We start from the raw sequence: 22167 nt of genomic DNA on the forward strand, positions 1-22167 counted from the left end.
GAGTTTGAACAAACATGCAAGCCAGAAAGGAGATCTTGTAAGGCTGTTGCTAGACTTTTAAATATTTATATGCCATCCACAAAGGTTCAGCCACATGGCTTGAGCTGTAGAGCAGCCAGGCAGTATATTTGTAATGTGGCTTTTGTTCTCTGCTACAGCACAACTACTTTTAATGCTGCATGAGTGGGTGTTTGTAAGGTGACTGTAATTTTTTTGCCACTAATTTTTTTTGTAACATTGCTATTAAATTTTAATCCTTTGTCACAGTTAACAAGGTTGGAGAGCATCATATTATTTGTATACATATTTGCTAAGGGTTTTGAGGAAACTGTAGATTTTATACAATTTTGATATCTGTGTTAAATGGCATTCACTTCTAGTATTATGTACTCAAGGCAGGAAAACAGCCTTAAATTGCTGCTGCATTTAGAAGCTGAGTTTCTTGTCAATGGGACTTGCTTCTGAGTGAATGTGTAAGATTGCTGTGTAAAAATACTTGCCCCAACTCTGGAGCATCAGTCCTGTTGCCGGTTTACTATTTCTTCCCTAAGCTACTGAAGCTTGTTGTTCATCAACTGACTCTACATTAATTGAATTTGAAACCCAAATGAAGTATTCCTTAATGTAGCAATACTGACTGGTAAGGAAAAAAAACATTTCCTCCCCCACTTTCATTTTTGCAAATCACACATGGTATGTGACAGGCCTAGTCATGGTAAACTATAAAACTGGTTCCAAAAACATGCTTCGTTTGCTGTAAAACAATAGGCCTCTTCAGGTGTTCCAAATGAGGGTATAAGTAAAAATGTGAGGGTAGGCAGTGGGGAAACCTGTCTCCATTTCATTTGCCTTCCAATTTGTGGAAGGCAACTCTCTGCAGAGCAGCTTTTTGCATCCAGAGAATTTCTAAAAGAAGCAGCAGAAGTGGGCAGAGATAGCTTGCTCATCAACCCATCTCCCTTTTGAAATTTACTTCTGCGTAGAATGCCTGAAGAGTGCTTAACAGTGAATTGGTTGATTTGGAAAGAAAAAAGTTCACGTCTTAACCATAATATCCTGTGTAGGTCCAGCACGACTTGCTGTGATTTGGAGGAAAAGGACTTTTGAAATTGGGTTTGGGTTTAATTAGGATAGTGCTGGAGGCATTGTTCAATTACCTTTATTCACCTTGAGATGAGAGCTGAAAATCATTTGGCTATACAATCATACAAGCGTGTAGTTTTGAGCAGAAATACATTTCCCTTCTGAAGGAGAGTAGTTATCAGAGCTTTGACAAAAAACGTGACCCCGGGTCTTTGCTGTCAATTCTCATTTAGAAACACTGTATTATAGAAATTGGAGTTTTAAGAAAAATACTCAGTTTTGAAGTAACAGGAAGGCAAGCCACGTGTTCTGTGTCCAAAAAATTCTAGCATAACTCAGAAGCAAGTGGAAAATTATTTAGATAACAATTGGGATGTAGTAAAATGCAACTGATGCAAAATATATCTGGAAGGAAAAGGAAGGTGGGGAATAAGGCCATTGATTAGAAATAAGGGGGTTGTCCTTTGGAAAATTGGAGCAAAATCTCAACTCTAGTTTCACGGGCAGAAGGCAAGAAACGCAGAGAGCTCTCTTTGCTAATTATAGGAAAAGCTCCATGAGCACTGTGGCTACCTTGCTGGATCCAAGCCATAATGTTTTTCACTACAAAGTTGTGCCTTCTATCTTGTCTTAAATTCTGTGATGGAGGAAAATTCACCCCCTCCCCGCAAGAATCAGTTAATGATTAGACTTTCATTTTATACCCACCTGTCCTAAATTGTGTACAGTCTAAAATTCCAAACTTAAGTCTAACCTTGATAGCTGATCCTGCATGCCCACAATCAGTAAAATCATTAGCACAAGGAATTTGCCTGTTACCCATTTCTAAAAAAGCAGAGGTGTGCGATTATGTCCCATTTTAATAGAATTTGAGAGGTAGGTAAGTTGTACTTTAAACGTGAAAGATTACAACAAGTACACTCAGTCACAATTGCATAGAACTATGCTCTATCATAGGCTTTTTATATTCTTATTTATATGTACATTTAATAAACATGTAACAATGCTCTCAACTAGCACAGTTGAAGCCAATACAAATCTACTGCATTACATTAAATAGAACTGAATTTTTAGACCTGTCCCAGGGAAAAAAGGTCCAGTTTTTAGCTTGTTCCATGATGGCTCATTTTGGCGTAGACATCCTGGTTTAACAAATGTGAATTTTCCCAAGAAGTTGCTTTAAGAACAGTTAAGATGTAGCTGGTACACTTCTTCTGAATATATCGCTTGTCAAGGAATACTTTACCTGGACTTGGAACATCTTAAAAGTACCTAAGTACATTCAAGTACATAACAACTTAGAGGCTGGTGTGACTGTAAAATTGCCACTTCATCATTCAGCCAACCAGTAGGTTATTCAAAGACTGGGTAACTATATCAAATAAAATCTCTCTTTCTCTTCTTACACATTGTGTGGTCTTCTCAGGCTCTGGTGCTTGGTGTAAAGCTTTCTTATTAAGATGCTCAATCTTAAATTCTCAGAAGATAAGGGCTGGAAGATTTCCCCCTGTGGATCTTCAGTGCAGTTATGATACTCTAGCAATAGATTTCAGTTTGGTCGAGTCTTTTGTGTTGTTTTGACTGTCAATGAGAACGAGAGAAGTCCGTTGATGATTCTCTATTATTTCAGCCACACTGTTGAAGTGCTGGATTGGGAAAACAAGAGTTCAAGATGGCTTACTCAACATGGATGAAAACACAAATCTTGCTGATTCAGCCAAAAACTGAATCATCAAGATTTGGGTAAAAAACAACAACTAAACTTTGATTATAATACAGGGGTTTTCATCAGCTGTACGCCATAAACATCACATTTATAAAAAATAAAGGCTCGACATATCTCGCTTTGCATGTCATGAGTATCTCATATGTTAGTTTCACATTTTAAGTTGAATTACTGAAATAAATGAACTTTTCCAAGATATTCTAATTTTTCGAGTTTCACCTACTTAGAGCTTAGCCGGCTCATTTCAGCATTTGTGTTGGTTTTACAAGGCTCCATTGAGAGTAATATTAAAAAGTGGATGAAGCAGAGCAAAATTTTACTCATGACACTGGAAACTAAATGCTTTGAATTAACATTCTGTCTTAAATTTAATGACATACTGAAGAAAAACACACTTCCACATTTCATAAAAAACAAAAACTGAAAACTTATACCTCTTAAAATTTAAAGATGAAATATCTATCAAAAGAACTCAACAATATCATTTCACTCTCTTGGAGTGAAAGGATATTCTTTCATATGGGGTTTTTCATTTGGGGTAGTACAGTAAAGCTTTTAACATTTCAAGGACATTCAATATTTTTAAGTTTAGTTTTTTTTTAAAGACTAAAGGCTGCATTCTTTACTTGGGAGAATGCCCCATTGAATTCAGTGGGATTTCTGAGTAGATACGGTTAGGATTGCAGCCTAGCAGAAATTTAAAGGCTATCCCCAAAAGAGAATTAAAAATATGAAACAATACTGTTGAGCTCTCTGATTTAACAGTGGATACTTTGACTAAATTTCCAGTTTTGTGAGAAGACAGTATACACACTTGCTTTTATTACAATATAATCCCCAAACATTAAATGCACACCTTTTTTGGAGGGGGGGGAGGGGGGGGCAAAAATTAGTTGCCTGAGAAGTAATATGTACTGGTCAGAACTTTTAGAATCAGCAGAGTTTAATTAAAATCTTCTGAAAGATAAGAGTAAAATTGGATCGATGGTACATGACACATTATGGCAGTTGTTGTTAAATCCAGTAATGTCCTTTGTACAGTCAATTTTATGAAGTTGCTAATTAATGATTTTTTGAATCCAACTCACAATCAAAATTAATGTGGTGTTGAGTGCTGCCCCACTTATGTAAAGGGTAGCAGAAGAGTTCAAATAGTGCTGTTTCCCCCTCTGTGGGCTTAGTTTCATATTCTAGCTCAAAGCAAAGTGTAAAGCAACTGTTCCGAGAGAATAAGATAAGATACCTTTGGATCCAACTGTTTGGCTATTTTCTTCATAGCTTGAAGGGATGTGGCCTACAAGTGGGAATTGAGTGTATCTGTCTTCCATTCAATTAAGTTGTTATCATCCCCACAAGCCCCCACCTGCACAACATCCCTACAGTTTGGATAAATGATAGTATTTTGGTGTGCTTTTCATTTTATTGTCTTTAAGGGAAAAGCTACGGTTAGGAGCTCCCAGTGGGAGTTCTTTAATGAAGGGCTTGATTGTTAAAAAAGAACTGCACTCACATTTTAATTAGGTCTCGTTTGGATTTGAATCACCTCCTTTTCTGTTTAGTTTAATGTGTAAGAAAAGTAATAGTTAAATCAGTATTTAAAAAGATTTTCTTTTTATACATTATCATGCCCAGAAGCAATGTAACTAAAATTTCCATCCAAATAAAACAGAAATGCAATCACCTACCTCTTCGCCACTTTTTTCTCTGCCCAGAGCATACTGTCTTGTTGATTCAATAAATCGGATTGGGATGTTATATACTCTCTTGTTATAAAGCACAACAAGTGTATATGGTTGCTTTGAGTCTTGTCCTGAACTCTTCCTTACTAGGAAAGATCCATCCTAGAAGTCATATATGAAAAAGCAAATACTAATGAGGGTTCATAACATAGAAATTCATTTCCCCCCGTAACCCTTTCTTTCCTAAGATCTTAACAGACTGAAAAATTCTAACTAATGTGCAGCTTTCCCAAATATTAGCATGGGGGTCTTCCAGTTTTCTCATCCCTCTTGGTGTCTACCCATTTCCCTTGGAAAAAGTCTATTGTTTACCTTCACAATTAACATCAAAGGTGATTAAAAATCTCCGATGCAAACTGCATTATTGTATCTGAATAATTATATATAGCTTATGCTAGTGTTACATGTGCTAGTGAGGAAATGGCCTTTTTCTACAGAATGTGCCAAGATAATTGTGTGTGTGTGCGTGTGAGAGAGAGAGAGAGAGAGAGAGGGGTGTAGAATTTGTTAAGAATATTGCATTCTGTTCTAGAATGCAGGATTCTGTGGTTAGGAAGTGGGTTCCTTTCCCAGACTGGAAAATCAGCTTTTCGTGACAGGTTCTACATCAGGATAAATTTTCATAGCATCTAACCATGTACCTATGGAATTGCAACTTCGGATAATACTTCACTGATGAAGCAAAGTTCAGGACAGCACATGCCATAATACATGTGTTCATGCTTAAAGGTTCTACAAGACTCTTTCCTGTAGAACAGAATGGGTCCATCAATTTAAACAGACGCAAATAAGGATGATTAGATCCCTATTTTGGTGGTTCCTTTCTTTCATCCCTTGCATGGTCCAATGTGCATTTTTGCCTTTATGGTAAACTTACATTGCAAGTAAGGTGGCAATTCTATCCCATTACTCTGTGTCAGCCTGCAGCGAACCCCTCAGCCTTCTTAAGAGACTTGGAATAGTTTAATCTTTGCACAAGCTGGCTGAATTATGCATTGTGAAAGAGGGCTCTGGGATCCGTGTTCCCAAATTATATTGTATGAAAAGCCTGTAACTAGTGTCAGTTGTTCCCCTCTTGATGTTTATTTTGTAAATTTCAAGTTCTTTCCCCCTTCTATGCTTCTAAGGAGTTATGACAAGCTATGAGTTTTTGGAAAATTATTTTTTACCGTGTTTGATTTGTATAATGCATCTTCAGCTGTTTTTCGATCACTTGAAGCCATAAACCATGCTTTACCATGAACGCTGGCATCCTGTGAAAAGGAGAGGCATTTCCATCTGCACACTCAAAAAAAGCACTTATTTGCTGTGTTGCCTTAACAAACCAATGTTAAGATTGGAATGCATATTTAAGATCAGAACCATATATGAAGAGGCAATGTATAAATTTATACATATCTATAAATGAACCAGCATTTGCGTAGCTTTCACGCTGGGTTTCTCCAGCCACTCTGGGTGGCTTCCAACAAACGAAAACACAATAAAACATCAAAATTAAAAACTTCCTTATGCAGGGCTGCCTTCAGATGTCTTCTAAAAATCACATAGTTGTTTACGTCCTTGACCTCTGATGGGAGGGCATTCCACAGGGCGGGCGCCACTACCGAAAAGGCCCTCTGCCTGGTTCCCTGTAACCTCACTTCTCACAGTGAGGGAACCACCAGACATTCACAAGTGTATATATTTCATACTCTCAGAATTATTCATGAAATGACTTTTGTTCTATTTTTAAAATGCAGGTTATGAAGAGTTTTTAAATTGCAGAATTCATGACAAAAGAGCTTATATCCCTTACTTAATTGTGTGGCGAATAGTTGTTCCCACACACCTTTCTGCTATATTTACTAACAGTTTATTAACCACCTTTCTTTTATCATGGAACACAAGGCGACCTACCTATGTGGTCCTTAGAAAGTTTCCCATCTAGACCCACGCTTGCCTAGTTTCTGCTAGGGTGGCCTTACATGCCTTCAGACCACACACCGAGTATGGTAATTGCAACAGATTTAACTCCTCATAAAGGAAATAAATGTTAAACAGGTTATGTTTTAAAAGATGCTTTTTGTCTGTGGCGAACTGGCTGAAGGACCTAACTGAGGACTGGCGTTTTATAATAGGAGGAATCCGTTGTACACCCTCCCTGCATGTCTAGTTTGACAGGTGGGTGAGGCTGCCCACCTGTCTTATCACCTGATGTCACGATGACCCATTTTCGCCCAGGTGGACCCAGGCAAAGCACTTTGCAAGTGCTGACAACCAGTTTATCATTGGCACTTGCAAACCTCTCTCTCTGTCCAGCTGAGTTTTTACCTTCCCCACACCTGACATAATATATGACATCAGCTGTAAGGTAGGTGAGTGTGACTTGGCTGAAACAGCCTGGTGTGCTAAATGGGGAGGCTGCTTAGGCCCGGGGCCTGGAAATTCCCTACGGCTGTATTATATCTTGACCAAACGTTTGTGGAACACACTCCCCAATCTCCCTCTTTTAAAAAATGAATTTAAATAGTGTTGTACCTGTTCTGCTGCAGTAGAACCACCTTGCAGGCTACTACTACGTGGAGCGCATGAGGTGCGGTTCACAGGTTCTGGGAGTCCTGGGGAAGATACAAGGCAACCTGTAACATTCCATGGTCCATGTAAAATTGCAGTCCCCTTTGCCTATTGCCTTTGCTGCCATGCCAGTCATAAAGAGAGCATGAGAGGAATCTTCCTTAATCGTGCTGAAGATGCATGAATTGGAAACCCACCCCAACTTAAGTCAAATGAAGGAGGACTTACTTGGCAGCGTTGCTGGCTTCGGAGGCAGCGGTCTGGAAAAAACAGAAATTGAGGAAATGCAGGGTGGTATCACACGTTGCAACTGAGGTAAGTGAGGGAACTGCATTTTGCTCACCATTTCTTTTAACCAGAAAAGGAGAAAGCCGTACAGGGAATAAAGAAAAATACAAAGCAGCAAAAAGGTTGGTATTTACTGTAAAGAGCTTACCGTAGCAGTTTATTTACTTTTTTCAAAGAGGGCCAGATTTGATGAAGTGAAGGGCCATGAGGGCCTACCAAAGTTGTTGAAGGATTGAAATTGTGGAGGTTTTTTTTTTTTAGGATTTTACCCCAGGAAATAAACTGCCATGGGCACCGGATTAAACCGACCAGCGGGCTGGATTAGGCCCCTGAAGCAAACTTTGGACATGCCTGGCTTAGACAAATTCACGATGGCTACCAATGGCTGACAAATTCATGGAGGAGAAAGCTATCAATGGCTGCTAGTCATGATGGCTGTGTACTGACTCCAGTACCAAAGGCAGTATAACTTTAAACACTGGTCACTGGGGAACGTAAGTGGTGAGATTACTGTTGCGCTTGGGTACTACTTGTGGGCTTCTCACAGGAACCTGGTTGGCACTTTGAGAATAGGATGCTGGTAGTCCAGCAAGGCTCTTCCAACATGCTTTTTCCTTGGGGGAAACCTATACATCCTTTATAATCCTAAGGAAATGTTCTCCTCTGGTTTATTTCTGGTTTTCTTTCAGAAGAAAGTACTCAAGCCCTTGCAGGATCCCATGTCTGCTGTTTATAAATACAGTGGGTTGTATCCACAGAACCTTAGTGTGAGCAGAAGGCAGCTCTACTTGCTCAGTTCTCTCTTCTAACTACAGCCTGTTCTATGCTCTGCTTGTAGAAGAAAAGGATGCAGAGCTGCAGTTGGGAGGAGTGAAGAACAGTTGTTAAGATCCAATCCATTATCTTTTGCTGATGATGCCCGCCCAACTGCTGGAAATATTTGCCGCAAAGAAAAGAGGGGCACCTTCCAAATTGTCAATAGTTTCCTCAAGGAATAGCACTTAAACTCCAATTTGTGCAACAATGCCAGGAGGTTAAAGAAACAACATTACAAATTTTGGAGCTTACATGCTGTTCCTCTGGTTAAAACTACTTTTCTTGACTTTTATTACGCTTGCATCTTGAGATTATTATTTTTTTACCTCTTTAATTTTAGGTGCTCCAAAGCTCATTTCCCCCTCTTCTGAGGGGGAAAGGCAAAGGTAGTGATTGCACTGGGGATCAGGGCCCCAATACAAATACATGGCAGGGTGCTCATTTATGAGGATTTAATGTGCAAATTGTTAAGGAAGACATTTGTATCTAATTTCATCTCTTGCCTAATAATCAGTTGTACCCACTTTGGATTCTCTTTCTTTTTAGACTTTGAAACCAGCAGATCATAACTCAGTAGCAAAAACGAAAAATTTAAAGCGAATTATGTGCTTACTTTTGGATGCTGGGTGGGATGGGTGGAAGAGGGATATCATGATTGGAAACGCGCCGGCGTTCAGCTGGTATAGGTTTATCTACATTTGGAAAAAGAGAAGTCTGATTAGGGAAAGGATGCAAATGGATCTCGGTTGCCCTTGGTGACACACTGCGTAGCTCAGCTTGCATGAGTGGCAAGGACACTACCTTGTGATTTGACCTTCCACTTTCTGCTGTGCTGCAGCTGCAACTACTGAAGCTCAAGGCACAACAGCTTTTAGTCCTTCATCTGCTCTCTGCTGAGAATCTGGTTTTGCTATCTTCATCTGAATTGTGCCTTATATTACACATCATTCATTTTTTGGCTATAAAGAAATACAAGGTACAATCCTGAAGAGGAGAGCAAAACGGGCTTCTCAGGCTTTCAGTCCTCAGTTCTACAACCAGAGTGGCATTATACGTACAGGTGGAAGGGAAACTGGATACCACTTGCTCAACACCTTGCAATGAAGCGATACTTTTTACCAATCCCATTGCACCTTGTTGAAATGAGCAGAATGAGATGGGTGCACAGTGCACTGTGCCAGAGCTGACTTCAGACTTGGGTGGTGGTCTTCTCTCTTGAGAATCCACATGGTTCACATGCACTTGATAAATTTGCAAAGCAAAAGTGAATAGCCAGGCTCTCTTTAACAGGTTTTACTAGTCTATATTTCATGACCTGGAGTATGTAGACTACTTAGTTCAGCACTTTTTGCAAGAAGCCCAGCAAGCAGGAGATGGTCTATCAGCAGATCACTGACTGGTGAACCCCCAGTAGACCACTGACCAATCTACTTGCACCCCCTCCCACCCTACAGCACAAATCCAGTCAATACAGTGGTGCTCCGCAAGACGAATGCCTCGCAAGACGGAAAACCCGCTAGACGAAAGGGTTTTCCGTTTTTCGATGCGCTTCGCAAGACGAATTTCCCTATGGGCTTGCTTTGCAAGACGAAAACGTCTTGCGAGTCTTGCGATTTTTTTCACTCCCCCCCTTTTTCTAAGCCGCTAATAGCCTTTTAGCCGCTAAGCCTTTAATAGCCGCTAAACCGCTAATAGCGCTAATCCACTAAGCCGCTAATAGGGTTGCTTCGCAAGACGAAAAAACCGCTAGACGAAGAGACTCGCGGAACGGATTATTTTCGTCTTGTGAGGCATCACTGTACATACTAAACACTTTGGGAGAAGATGACATTGCTAGTTGGTACATCTAGTAATTGGATGTGGTTGTAAATACCTTGCTAATTCTACTTTGCAAAAGCTCTCTTGGAATAGAGGGAAATGCCTTCTAGTAGTCAGGCTGTTGTTCCATCTAGCCCAATATGTTCTACCCTAGCTGGAAGCAGTTCTCCATTGACTTGGGAAGAGGTCTTCCCCATCTTCTGTAATTGGTCTTTTCACTGGAGATGCTATGGAGGCGTGTGCTATGCCATTGAGCGATGGTCTATCCCCATCTGAATTTTCGTAGAAGAGTTAGACAAAATCAATCCTGCCTTGAGTGGGATTCAATAGTGCATGTGGCCGTGCAGCACTACAGAGTTTTACGCATTATTAATAAGAAAATGGTAGACAAATGTTTGAACAGTAGAAGTAGTTTACCTTCAATAACAGTTAGGTGATCTCTGTCAGGGAGGCTTGGTTTCTACGGGGACATAGGAAGTAAACTGGGTTAAGATTGTGTGGTTAAATGCCCTTCGAACAGTGATCTGACATCACAACTGACTGAGATCCCTGCTCCCTTCTAGGCTTGTGGTAGAGGATATCCTTCGCTAGGCACAGAAGTACTGTACTTTGTAAGAAGAGAAGCACCAAATATCTGCCACAGCAATTGGCTGTAATAAATTTCTGCTCTGTTCAGTAGTACACTGAGGATTTGGTTGTCAGCAGAAGCAAAATTCACTGTACAAATAGCCTCTTTACCATTTAGCACAGAGAAATTGGAACAACGTGGCTGATTTAGGATAATGGTTGTGTTAAGCGCTGTTTAGTATTATGGAATGATTGAAAGTTTTGTTGTATTCTCATTTATTTTTCAATGTGTTATAATATTTTGAAAATCAAAATCAACTTACTGATGGCAGCGCTGGATTTGGTAATTTTTTCCTGCAAGTGAAAAGAAAGAGAGAGTTATTGCATGTGATTCATAAGCTCGGAGGCAAAAGTGTCACTACATGAGTGAAAGACATTTTGGCTCACACAAGGGGAATCAACCCCCTTCCTCCTCCTCCAGCCCCACCTGCCACATCAAGTGCCATGCCCAAGAGATCCTTAGACCTTCCAAGAGCCTTTACAGAGGACTGCAGTGGGAACAGGGAGAAGGAAAGCCCTCTTAGAATTGGGGAATCCAGCTCATGGAAACCTTTTATGTTGCTTGGCTTAATGGTGGTGATGAGCATTTAAAAAGAATCCAGTGGGGTCTTTTATATAATAGGTTTAATGCATAGGGCTCTACTGCCTCCAGTACATGCTGAGAGTGCATGGAATAGTTTTAAAGTAACATCTTTTTATAACTTACGGAATCCGTGGAAATGGAGATGGGACTGTAGTAGAAGGAGCCTTGAAGTCTGGAGCACTGTTGCTGCTGAGATCTAAAAATCCAGACACAATGTTTAGTGCCCCCCCTTTTTGGACTACACCTCCAACATCTCTAGCCAGTGTAGCCAATACCCAGCAATGATAGGTGAAGAAGTGCAAAACATCTGGAGGGCTCCAGGTTGAAATACATATGCCACAGAAATATATGCATTAGGTACACAGAGAATATTAACAGTGCAGATGTATGAATGTAGCCCCAGTCTCTTAGGATTTCAGTCTAAGTGGAATGAAGGGGGAGGTATGAAATTTGGTGCTGGAGTGGCTTTCGATACCCGCCAGCCGTAGTACAAAAGGCCCCTCAATTGTATCCAGGGCAGAATATACTTACTGTCATCATCTTGTATTCCGAGGCTATCCGGTTCCTGAAATCAAAATAACAGTTTTCAGATTTTGGTATTTAAATATACCAAACAACATTTACTTAATAAGAAAAGCCAGATTATTTAGCCACAGAAAACTGAAGGAACAATCGGGGAAGGATTCTGAGCCAACAAATATCTTAATCAGAGGAGATGTGCTCTCCTAAATTATTTAGACAAAACTGGAAGAAATGCCATTTTCCAATCCTTCAGTGAAGATCTTCGTTAGTTCAAAGCACAACATAAAAAGAAGCTTTCTAGATAAGAAGAAAGATGTATCTAGTCCATCACTCTATTATCCACGTGGCCAATCAGATGCCAATGGGAAGCCTACAAGCAGGACATGAGGACTTGTTTCTCCACAAAAATCAGAATGTAATTGGTTTTCTGTCCCTCAAGCAACAGCAAGTAATTGCCTTTCAAACAAGGTAGGTGGTTAACAACTTACAATTTTTGGTGGTGGCCGGTTCCTAGGAAGTGGCAAAACATTTCTGGAAAGCAAATAAAATGTTTTAATCAAACTTTTTGCTCTTAATTGTAACAGTAATTATCTGCTTTGCTATAATTTCAGTTTCACCTGAAACTTTTGTTGTAGCGAGCACCCTGATTAGGATGAATTATGCATACATAGAGAGAGAGACTAGTGGATTTCCTGTAGAGCAGAGATGTCTGACATTTAGTGCTGTTATGTCAGCACTAAACAACCCTTTCAATGAAACTCACCAAAAACCAACAGGCTACTATTTTTAAGTGCTTATACACCAACACTGGATGTCGATGAAGACATTAAAGAATTTTTTAATTCTCAGCTGGATGCCATCCTATCAGAGATGCCTAAGGAGAAAATTATCCTCCTGGGTGATTTTAATGCAAGAGTTGGGAGAGATTTTGATCTGTGGCTTGGGACTATTGGGAAAGAAGGAACTGGCAACAGCAACCAGAATGGAATCTTCTTGTTGTTTAGTCGTTTAGTCGTGTCCGACTCTTCGTGACCCCATGGACCAGAGCACGCCAGAATGGAATCTTACTTTTGACTATATGTGCAGTGCACAACCTTGTTATTTACCAACACACTCTTTCAACAATTTTTTAAATAAAAAAAACATCATGGAGCCACCCTCAGTCGAACCACAGGCACCTCTTAGACTATGTAATTGTCTGAGCTGAAGATCGCTGTGATGTTCTCCTATGACGAGTGCCGACAACTGCTGGACAGATCACTGATTAATACATTCCATGATGGCTATCAAGATTATACCTCAACACAGGCTTCAAGGAAGGAAACCAAGGCACAAAATGAACACTCAAGCCCTTCAAGATCCTATTAAGTGAGATTGCTTCCAAACAACTCTTAAGGACCATCTGCTTTCAGAGTTCCCTGATAACTCCATTATTGCAGCCTGTGAACAAACTATTGGACACCAAACCAAGAAACACCAGAACTGGTTTGAGGAGAATGATAGTGAGATTGAACACATTATTGACAAGAAAAGAAAGGCCTTTCAGATCTGGCAAAGAGATAGAAACTGTGCCACTAAGAAAAAAACCTATGCCAACGCTAAGGCTGAAGTTCAAAGAAGAACCAGAGAACCAAAGAACACTTAGTGGATAAAAAAAGCTCAAGAAGTCCAGCACTTAGCCGACACTCATGATGCAGAGTGTTTCTTTAAAGCTACAAAGACCATCTATGGACCAATAAATCATTGCATATGCCCCCTATGCATATGCCACACTTCTAAAAGATAAAGAGGCTATTGCACTGTGCTGGAAAGAACATTACCAGCATCTCCTTAACCGCAACTCCCCCCATGGCTGCTGAGGTCCTCTCACGAATTCCACAAAACAAATTAGAGATGAGCTTGCAGTATCTGGGAGAGTTGTGTACAGCTATTAACCAAATGAAAAACAACAAAACCAGCAGACCTGATGGCATACCTGCCAAATTCTTCAAAGTGGGCAGAACTGAACTTGAACAACAACTTCACAAGCTCATCAAAAAAATCTAGGAGAGAGGAGATCCCAGTAGACTTTAGGGATGCCAAAATTATCAACCATTTTAAAAAGGGTGATAGAGGAGACTGCAGAAGCTATCGAGGCATCTCTTTATTACTTGCGGCTGGCAAAATTCTTGCAAGGATCTTAGCAAACCATCTCCTAACTATATCTGAGGCTTCCCTTCCTGAATCCCAAAATGGTTTTCGACCTTCTAGGGGGACAGTGGACACGATTTTCACTGCTCAACAGCTTCAAGAAAAATGCAGAGAGCAAAACCAACCCCAATTCCTAACTCTGGGAATTACAGATCTGAGAGGGGAATAAAGGTCTCCTATCAACTCCTATCAGCACCCTTAACAAACAAGACTTCCCAGGATTCCTTGACTGTTTAAAATGGTATGATATTGCCTTAAATGCATAGTGCATATGGAGCCTGGGCATTTGAAATGGAACATTCAGTACCCACAAAGCCAAACTGAATGCTCAGTGTGAACCCCTTTTCATGTAACATACTCGTAGACTGTTACAGATATTCTAATTATTCATAACTAACCTGGGCACGTCAGGTTTAAAGGGCTCTTTAGCTGCATTGTGTTCAAGTGAGTGTCCTCTGGGTTCAGGTCTCTGTCCAGGTTTCGGAGGAAGTTGCTTGGAATTCCTTAGGGATGAAAATATTAAAAGTCTAGGTTTCATATTAAAAGTTTACGTTTACAAAAAATGTGAACTAGCCCACAAGTTTTGCCCAGCTGTTGTGAATTTGGATTAATGAACAGTTTTCTTGCCCAGATACTCTCATAATTGGAAGGCAAGACAGATGCTGGAAGAAGTTTACAGGACGTATTTCTTGAAAAAGATGGTGCTGGGCATATTTTTCCTATTAAGATAACCATAAATATGCACCAGTCTTCTAATAAATTCCTAGGTCTCAGTTGTAGCATTAGAGACTATATGGTTTCAGTTTGCAAATAAGGTACACCAGTCAGATGACTATGGCCATAATCCTAAAGGTGTTAGTTTATTATTATTATTATTATTATTATTATTATTATTATTATTATTATTATTAACATTTGTATACTGCCCTTCATCCGTAGATCACAGGGAGGTTCACAACATAAAAATACAATATAAAAAACACAAAAATAACATCGCATAGTAACATAAAACAACAAACCAACAAACCAAGGATGCCCCTTCCCACAACACATTTAAAAGGGCATCAGACGTTAATCAGTCCAAGGCCTGGTTGAAGAGGAACGTTTTTGCCTGGTGCCTAAAGCCAAACCTCCCTCTCATTTGATCTCCCCCCCCCACCTTATTTCCACTTAAGTGGAGTTGAATTCTAGTCCATTCATAAACCATTGATCTAAATGTGCCTTAAGTATCTGGAGTAGATGAATACACCTCTAGGAGGACATACACTTGTGCAGGGAATCATATAATAATTTTTTAAAACAGATTTTCACACAGATTTCACATTACCTGGGCAATGGAGGGAGTGCTTTTTCCTGTAGGGAGAGAATGAATTGTTTATTATTAATAATATTATTATTTAGTCACTTTTACCCAGTGATTTATAACACAGTATATACACTAAAACCAATTACAAAATTGAACAAGCCAATAAAACCTAAAAAAAACCCTCCATACAAATAAAAGACAGGTTGTACAGAACCTGCCCCACAAGAGGACAGAGTCGAGACATAAGGTGTATTGGATGGAGTTGCTCTTAGAAGGAGGACTATGAACAGAACATTCCTGACAACGGGGAGAAAGAAGTGATGCAAATGGAAAGGGACTTGGAAGTCCCACGTCACAATATTATAGATACAAGGAAACTTCCATGTCTAGTATGGGCAGAATGTATTCCATTTGATATTTCAAGTGTGTGAAATACCGTTCTGAATATGCACACGGTTTCATCTGAGCACAAAATGGACCATATGCCATTTCCCACTTTGGGCATGGAACATTTCTTCTCTTCAATAAAAAACAGGATCCTTCTGCACAGGTGAGATTTTTTTGCAGATGGAGTTTTTAGCACTCAAGCAGCGTTTGGTTTTGAAGGTATGTACACAAGGTCTTACCTCTTCCTCGGGAATCTCATAGACATCTGGAAAAAGAAGGATGTTCCGCAGTTAGAAACAAAACCCCAAACAGGCATGCACAAATATAGATACAGGAATGACTATACATAGTGAGAGTTCTATTTTTATTTTATTTTTTTAATGATAACCAGTTTTGGCAGGACATTTGATACTTGTAGATCATGCTAAAATGTTTCTGAAAGGTGAAAAGCCACTGATATTTAGAAACAGATTAAAACAAAAAATATTAGCAATATTAAGCATCATTGGCTTCAGTCCCACGATAAGTGAAAAGAAAGACGTTCACAGAAAGAAACCTCTAAGGACAGTCAGGTACCTCACTGACAATGCTGGGTAAGACAAAGGGTTGTCTTTATTCCAAGATTCACTACAGTGAATAAACAAAAGTTGGGTTACAAGTCACAAATCCTGAAGGCATGGCAGAGCTCAAGAGTTCATGGCTAGGTAGAACCTAAGCTTCTGAAACACACCCTGGGCTCTCCTTTTGAAGAGTGTGATGGACACCTTCATTTATGCAGTTGATAGTCTCTGCTATGCCATGCCCCATTAGCAGCCAATTTTGGACTGGTGCCCATGGCAGTTTCTCAAAATTCCAAGGTTGCCCACTGCCCCAAAGTTTGGTGATCCCTGGACTGGACAAACCCTGTGGAGCATAATGCTATCACTGGGTACTCGTCATTGTGGCTATGTGCTACTTCCAGGTTTGGAGGCAGCATGTGTCTGAATGCAAACAGCAGGAGAGCGCTATTATCCTCAGGTGCTGCCAGAGGGCTTCCTGAAGGCACTGTGATGTCCCAAGGTTTGGGCCTGGTCAAACATGCAAGCACTTCTGAGAGAACGTTGAGGGAGTCTGTTTGCACTGGTGCAATTTCCCTGGTGATGACAGTGCCAGCTCACTGTCTGATTGATCCCTCTGTGCCTCCCCTTGGGAGAGTGGCTCTTCGCTGGCTGGGAGTAGCAACAGAGTCACATCAACTGGCTAAGACATTACACTTGGGAGTATCAGATGACCCTAAGGCAGGCTGTATTCCTGGCAACCAGGTCTATGTCAGCACCTCCCAATCTGCTGGGACCCTCCTGCAGGGTCAGAGTCCTCCAGTTCCCATATCTCTTCCCACCCCTCCTCCCCATCGGACCGACTCCTGTCAAGGTGTTTCCATGGGGCTCATAACAGGAACTGCTCTTCCTGAACAGTCCCGCCCCCCATGTGTCCACCCCATATTACTGAAGAAGGTCCCCTGACATCTCAGAAAAGCTTTTAAGGCAGTGATGGCCAAACCTGGCCCTCCAGCTGTTTTGGGACTACAACTCCCATCATCCCTAGCTAATAGGACCAATGGTCAGGGATGATGGGAATTGTAGTCCCCAAACAGCTGGAGGGCCAAGTTTAGCCATCACTGTTTTAAGGGGATATAGGCTGAGGGGAGGGAATGGAAAATTTTCCTTCTGTTAAGTTTTCTGCTCACTTATCTTAGGATCCTTGCAAAAAATTCTTAAGCATGTTACTAACATACTTCATTTTATCAAAGCTCTATTTTTTTCTGACTTGAATACAGACTAAATTATGTGAATTCAGGCCTCACTGAAATCAATGCGAGAGGACAAGTAAGTTAAATCCCATCGATTTCAGCAGGAACAAAGTCAAACTTTTATCTTGAAATTTGTACTGTCTGTTATGGCTAAGTGTATGTTCACTTATTAGAAGGAATTGGTTGGAAAAATTATTCAAATCCAGCTTTCCTAACTATGTGTTAAATAATAATGTCATTGATGCAAAGGATGAAAGTAGGGATAGTCATAGCATTAATAAATTCCACTAGGGGGTGCTGTTTTATTTGAAAGCAAAGTTATTGCTACCATCCAAAGAAACTGAAAGGAGTACTATGAATGAACTTTCTGACGTTCCAAACAATGTGCGTAGAAAAAACTCCCTTCTCTGGCGTGGCTTGTTTACACTGTACAGTATTAATGAAGCCTGCTAGTCTTATCAGACAAAACAGCGAGCTATTTCCTCTAGTTGGCAATATAGTAGATCCAGGATGACTTATGATGCAAAATCAGCCCCAAGGTTGCTGCAAATTCAAGGAGCACTGCCAATGGTTAGGGATGATTGCAGGTCAGGGATAATATCTGGAGGGACACAGTTTCCCAACACCCTTTAAATATATATATATGTACAAACCTAGATCTTGTTTTTATGATGGCTTTTTAAAAGGACTGCAAAATGTAACCACAACTTCAAAACATATACAATGGTGTTTATAATTATACACATTCTTTCATACCTAATGTTGAAGGCGATGCAGGAACAGGAGGCAATGCTGGCGAACTGGGAGGATCGAGTTTTTGCATGGGCTTGATCAATCTGTTCACCACTGGGGCTTAAAATGATGAAAGAAACATAGGCATGTCACACTAATGAAAACCAAAGTCACATGTATAGGGGGATAGTGTTTTTGGCTAAACTGGTTTCCTTAAAATTGTTTGAAACTGAATTTTTCTCTTTTATGCTGCAAGCAATATACCAGCCCCACCCCCCTTTTAGAAGTATACTTAAATATGCATTATAGCTCCTTTTCTAAAAAGGAAGTGGTCCGTTCAAACGTGGAGAGACATGGTTCAGCAAGCCTACAGCAGAAATCTAGTGGTATGTGCAGAACCCCAAGAAAAAAGAAAGAAAGGAATATATTAAAATCAGCAGCCAAGAATCTAGCCCTCATCGTTCTATGGAAAGTTTAAAAATGTGCATAAAATATCACCTCTCAAATTCAAAATGTGGCTTTTGCTTGCCCTCATTTCCTGCATTCTTCCCTTCACCTCTGTAGTCCTTTGGAAGGTGAAGGGAAGAGACTGGATCTTATCAAAAGGAATGGCCCTGCTAGCTAAATTTGCACGCCCAATTCTGAGAATTTTCTTCCTGTCTGTTGGACAGAAATGGAGTCCTACACATTTCAGATCCAATACTTTGCCACTTGGTTGGCTTCATGAAGTTGTGTGTAAATAACAACAACCCAGATGCTTACGTTTTTTAGGCGGCGGAGTGCTCTCTTCTGTGGGTTGAATATAATTATCTTCTTCATCGTCATTTTCTAGAGGTACAACGTAATCTGCCTGAAGGAAAATGCAGAGATGAGTTAATATAGGGTATGTATAAAATAGCACATGACCCAGCCAGAGACTATTGTGCGTTCCCCTGCGGTTTCAATGCAGAGCTCTCAGCACACGATTAGATTTCTCCTGTGAAATAAATGGGATGTAGAAAGTGCCACTGTTATCTTTTCTGTCCCGGCAAAGCCATTAATAGCCAGTCTCCTAGGGAGGAAAACCCCCTTCCGATCATTTTAACATTCATCTCTGCTGGTTGATGGTGGTCGGTGCGTTTTTGTTCTCTTTTCATGTTATAAAGTTGCATTGCTATGGCTGTTGTTTGTTTCATTATTTTATGCCGGGTTTGGATTCAGTGTTGTGTTTTAGCCTTGTTTTACACATGGAAGATGTAGTATGTCACCTAGATAAATTGTCTTTATGAGACGATGAAAAAACACACACAAAGGTCTAAGCTTGGGAAACCTCTCCCATAAATACCCCCAGCTCCAGTGAACCAAGATTAATTGATTGTTTTGGGTTTTATGTCATGTATGTGCTGAAGCTGTCTTGCGCTAGAAGCATGGGTTTTTCTGTGGGAGCACCTGAATAATGGAAGAAAGAGGCCTGCTTGCTTGGCATCCATCACCAGGATTTTAAGTACAGTGGAACCTCTACCTGCGACCATAATCCGTTCCGGAGGTCAAAATGGGTCGCTGGGAGAGGCGCCGTTGTGCGCAGGCAGTGATTTCCCGCTTCTGTGCATGTGCAAATGGCAGCAAACCCGACGGTTAGTTCTGGGTTTGCTGCGGACGTTGGGAGAAATGGACACAAGTGGAGGTGGACGTAAGAAGAGGTTTGACTGTAGTTGATAAAAACCGGCCCTTTTGAGACCTTTGAGTTGTATCTGACTCAAGAATGAATGAATTGACATGAATGGAATTAAGTAAGTAACAACAATCTTCAGTCCATTGATTTCAATGAGTCCACTCTGAGCATGGCATCAGGTGCAATACTGAATGGCTGGGCCATTCTGAAGTTGGGGAGGGACTGAGATGCAGTGTGGTCCATTGCATCATGGCTGCCATACAGCTCCATACAGACCTATGGGTGATTTCAACTGTTTTAGGTTGTTGGTTTAGTTAAGATTTTGGTACTACTTTACTTGTACTTTTACAATGCTTGGCTTAATGATTTTAACTATATGTTGTAAGATGCTGTGAGGGATTTTGAGACAGCAGGCTGGCTATGGATCCAACAACAAATAAATAGCAGTTGAGCTAACAGCTATGATTTAATTATCTCTACAGAAAATTTGGGGAACCTCTGGCCCTCCAGATGTTGCTGAACTGCAACTCCCATAATCTCTAGCCATTGGGCTATACTTGCTGGGACTGATGGGAGTTAATAGTTCAGCTGCACTGGAGGGCCAAAGGTTTGCCATGTCTGCTCTGTACAAGTAGGTGACTTCTCCTTGTTGGTTTCCAAAAGGATTTTTTCTGCAATTATTAATCAATTTGAGACCACTGAGCGATGTGGTCAGATCGCTCAGATGGAAGCTTCTTTTGGGACCTAAGTCAGAAAATCTCACATGTCTATCCCTCCCCTCTTGGCAGTAAAAATGCAATAATAATAACAATGACATTCAAAGCTAACAATTTGCTACCTTTTCATTTATGGAACCCATTCTTAAATTTTCAACAGAACAGAATCCTTGTATCAGTGTTTTGGAAAACAATGTACTAAACTGAAATTAAAACTTGTTGCACCTGCTTGATTACTTGTACGAACCAGGTTCCCCTTTTTGTTTTGCATTCTGCAAAATGTATTTACAGCAGTAACACAGTTGTATTTACAGTTTAATTGTTTTGGGGCTTGGGGTGGGTTTTTATTTTGCCAACTGCCCTGGGAATATGACCAAAGAGCAGCATAAAAACAAGATAAATTCATAAAAAAATAAACTCGGTGCATCAACTGTGTATGAATTGTATTTGATATATGAATAGTTTTCTTCCTTCTTGTTCTGTAGCATTTCTTCCTGGATTGGTGTATGAATGTATCAAGCCTTAAGACAAAGAAATAACCAAAGAAGAAGAAAGGATGGGAGAATGATGCTCCGTAATGTATGCGGGACCAAGGCTGTTTGTTATAAGGACAGAATGTAATATTGGGAATGGATTATGTCTGACTGCGACTGCATGTGAATAATTTGGGGGGTGACTCACTGCCCATTAGTCAAAGCTCCATGGGGCCTCTTGTGCACACACAAAGACCTCCACATGTGCAGGAGTAGCTAGTTTTCTTCAACGGCAGAGAATGCTCCACACATACATCATTCCCATTTAATATGGGCACATCCTCTGAATACTGAAAGGAGCAGAACATCCCTTGATCTTCCAGAACTGCACAGAGAACATCCGAGCTCCTACACGAGGATTGGAGTGACAGGTCTGGGTTGAGAACCTGTTCTGAGCCTTTCTCTTCTAGAGGTTTTAGTACAACTGTGGGAGTATGACAAGTGATGTGAGCACTGGGTGAGCAATGCAATGAATGCTTCAAACAATAAATGAACACACTGCCATTCTGTTAAATGAGACCATTCGCACGTCTCCACTTTGAGCATGTGAGGGTTTGTAAGACCTCAGATGGTACAATCACCTTAACAATGATCCCAGTCCCAGGGATTTAAGATTAGTATGATGATGATGAAGAAGAAGATAATAATAATAATAATAATAATAATAATAATAATAATAATAATAATAGATTAATAACTACTATTATTTCCTTTTATTTTATTATTTTAAAAACAACAGCAAGTGAGAGATTCTAATATTTGTCTTCTGCCACTAGTTGTGTGCCTATTCCCTATGCCTTGATTATCTTGATCTCCATTCTGTTCCTCCTGCTTTTATAAATAAACTGTATGTGAAGTGCCTTGTTAGTGCCAGAGTAACATTATTTACAGGAATAAGCATGCAGCTTCCTACAACTCTCCCTTCTACTACTGAATCCTTTGTATGTAGAGAATGTGAAATGTGCTAAATTCATAAAACGTGCAAATGGTCCTAGAACAATATTTTTTCAATCATTACTGTCATCATTTTTATTATTTTAAATTGTGACCCCTCTATCACCATGGTCAAGAGGATTCATTCTTAAGGTGGCCGTGCCTAACTTTTGTG

At 40.3% G+C, this 22167-nt stretch overlaps 1 protein-coding gene across 6 annotated transcripts in view; it reads right to left on the reverse strand.

The window, feature by feature from the left end:
* Positions 1–1143: 1143 nt before the first annotated feature.
* The window catches only part of BLNK (B cell linker), a 104737-nt gene continuing 83713 nt past the window's right edge, over positions 1144–22167 (reverse strand). For all 6 annotated transcript variants that reach the window (XM_083505978.1, XM_083505976.1, XM_083505977.1 and 3 more), the window contains 16 exons: positions 18922–19009; positions 18184–18279; positions 15878–15903; positions 15273–15298; positions 14344–14448; positions 12244–12286; positions 11765–11798; positions 11357–11429; positions 10914–10944; positions 10441–10483; positions 8819–8897; positions 7330–7361; positions 7066–7145; positions 5718–5801; positions 4495–4650; positions 1144–2729 (listed from right to left, as the gene is read on the reverse strand). In XM_083505978.1, the coding sequence (XP_083362104.1) occupies positions 2610–2729; positions 4495–4650; positions 5718–5801; positions 7066–7145; positions 7330–7361; positions 8819–8897; positions 10441–10483; positions 10914–10944; positions 11357–11429; positions 11765–11798; positions 12244–12286; positions 14344–14448; positions 15273–15298; positions 15878–15903; positions 18184–18279; positions 18922–19009 (1116 nt within the window). In that variant the 3' untranslated portion in view covers positions 1144–2609. The remainder of the gene's footprint in view (positions 2730–4494; positions 4651–5717; positions 5802–7065; positions 7146–7329; positions 7362–8818; positions 8898–10440; positions 10484–10913; positions 10945–11356; positions 11430–11764; positions 11799–12243; positions 12287–14343; positions 14449–15272; positions 15299–15877; positions 15904–18183; positions 18280–18921; positions 19010–22167) is intronic.

The sequence above is a fragment of the Podarcis liolepis genome, assembly GCF_965112155.1.
Source record: "Podarcis liolepis genome assembly, chromosome: 5".
In the NCBI taxonomy this organism is placed as follows: domain Eukaryota; kingdom Metazoa; phylum Chordata; class Lepidosauria; order Squamata; family Lacertidae; genus Podarcis; species Podarcis liolepis.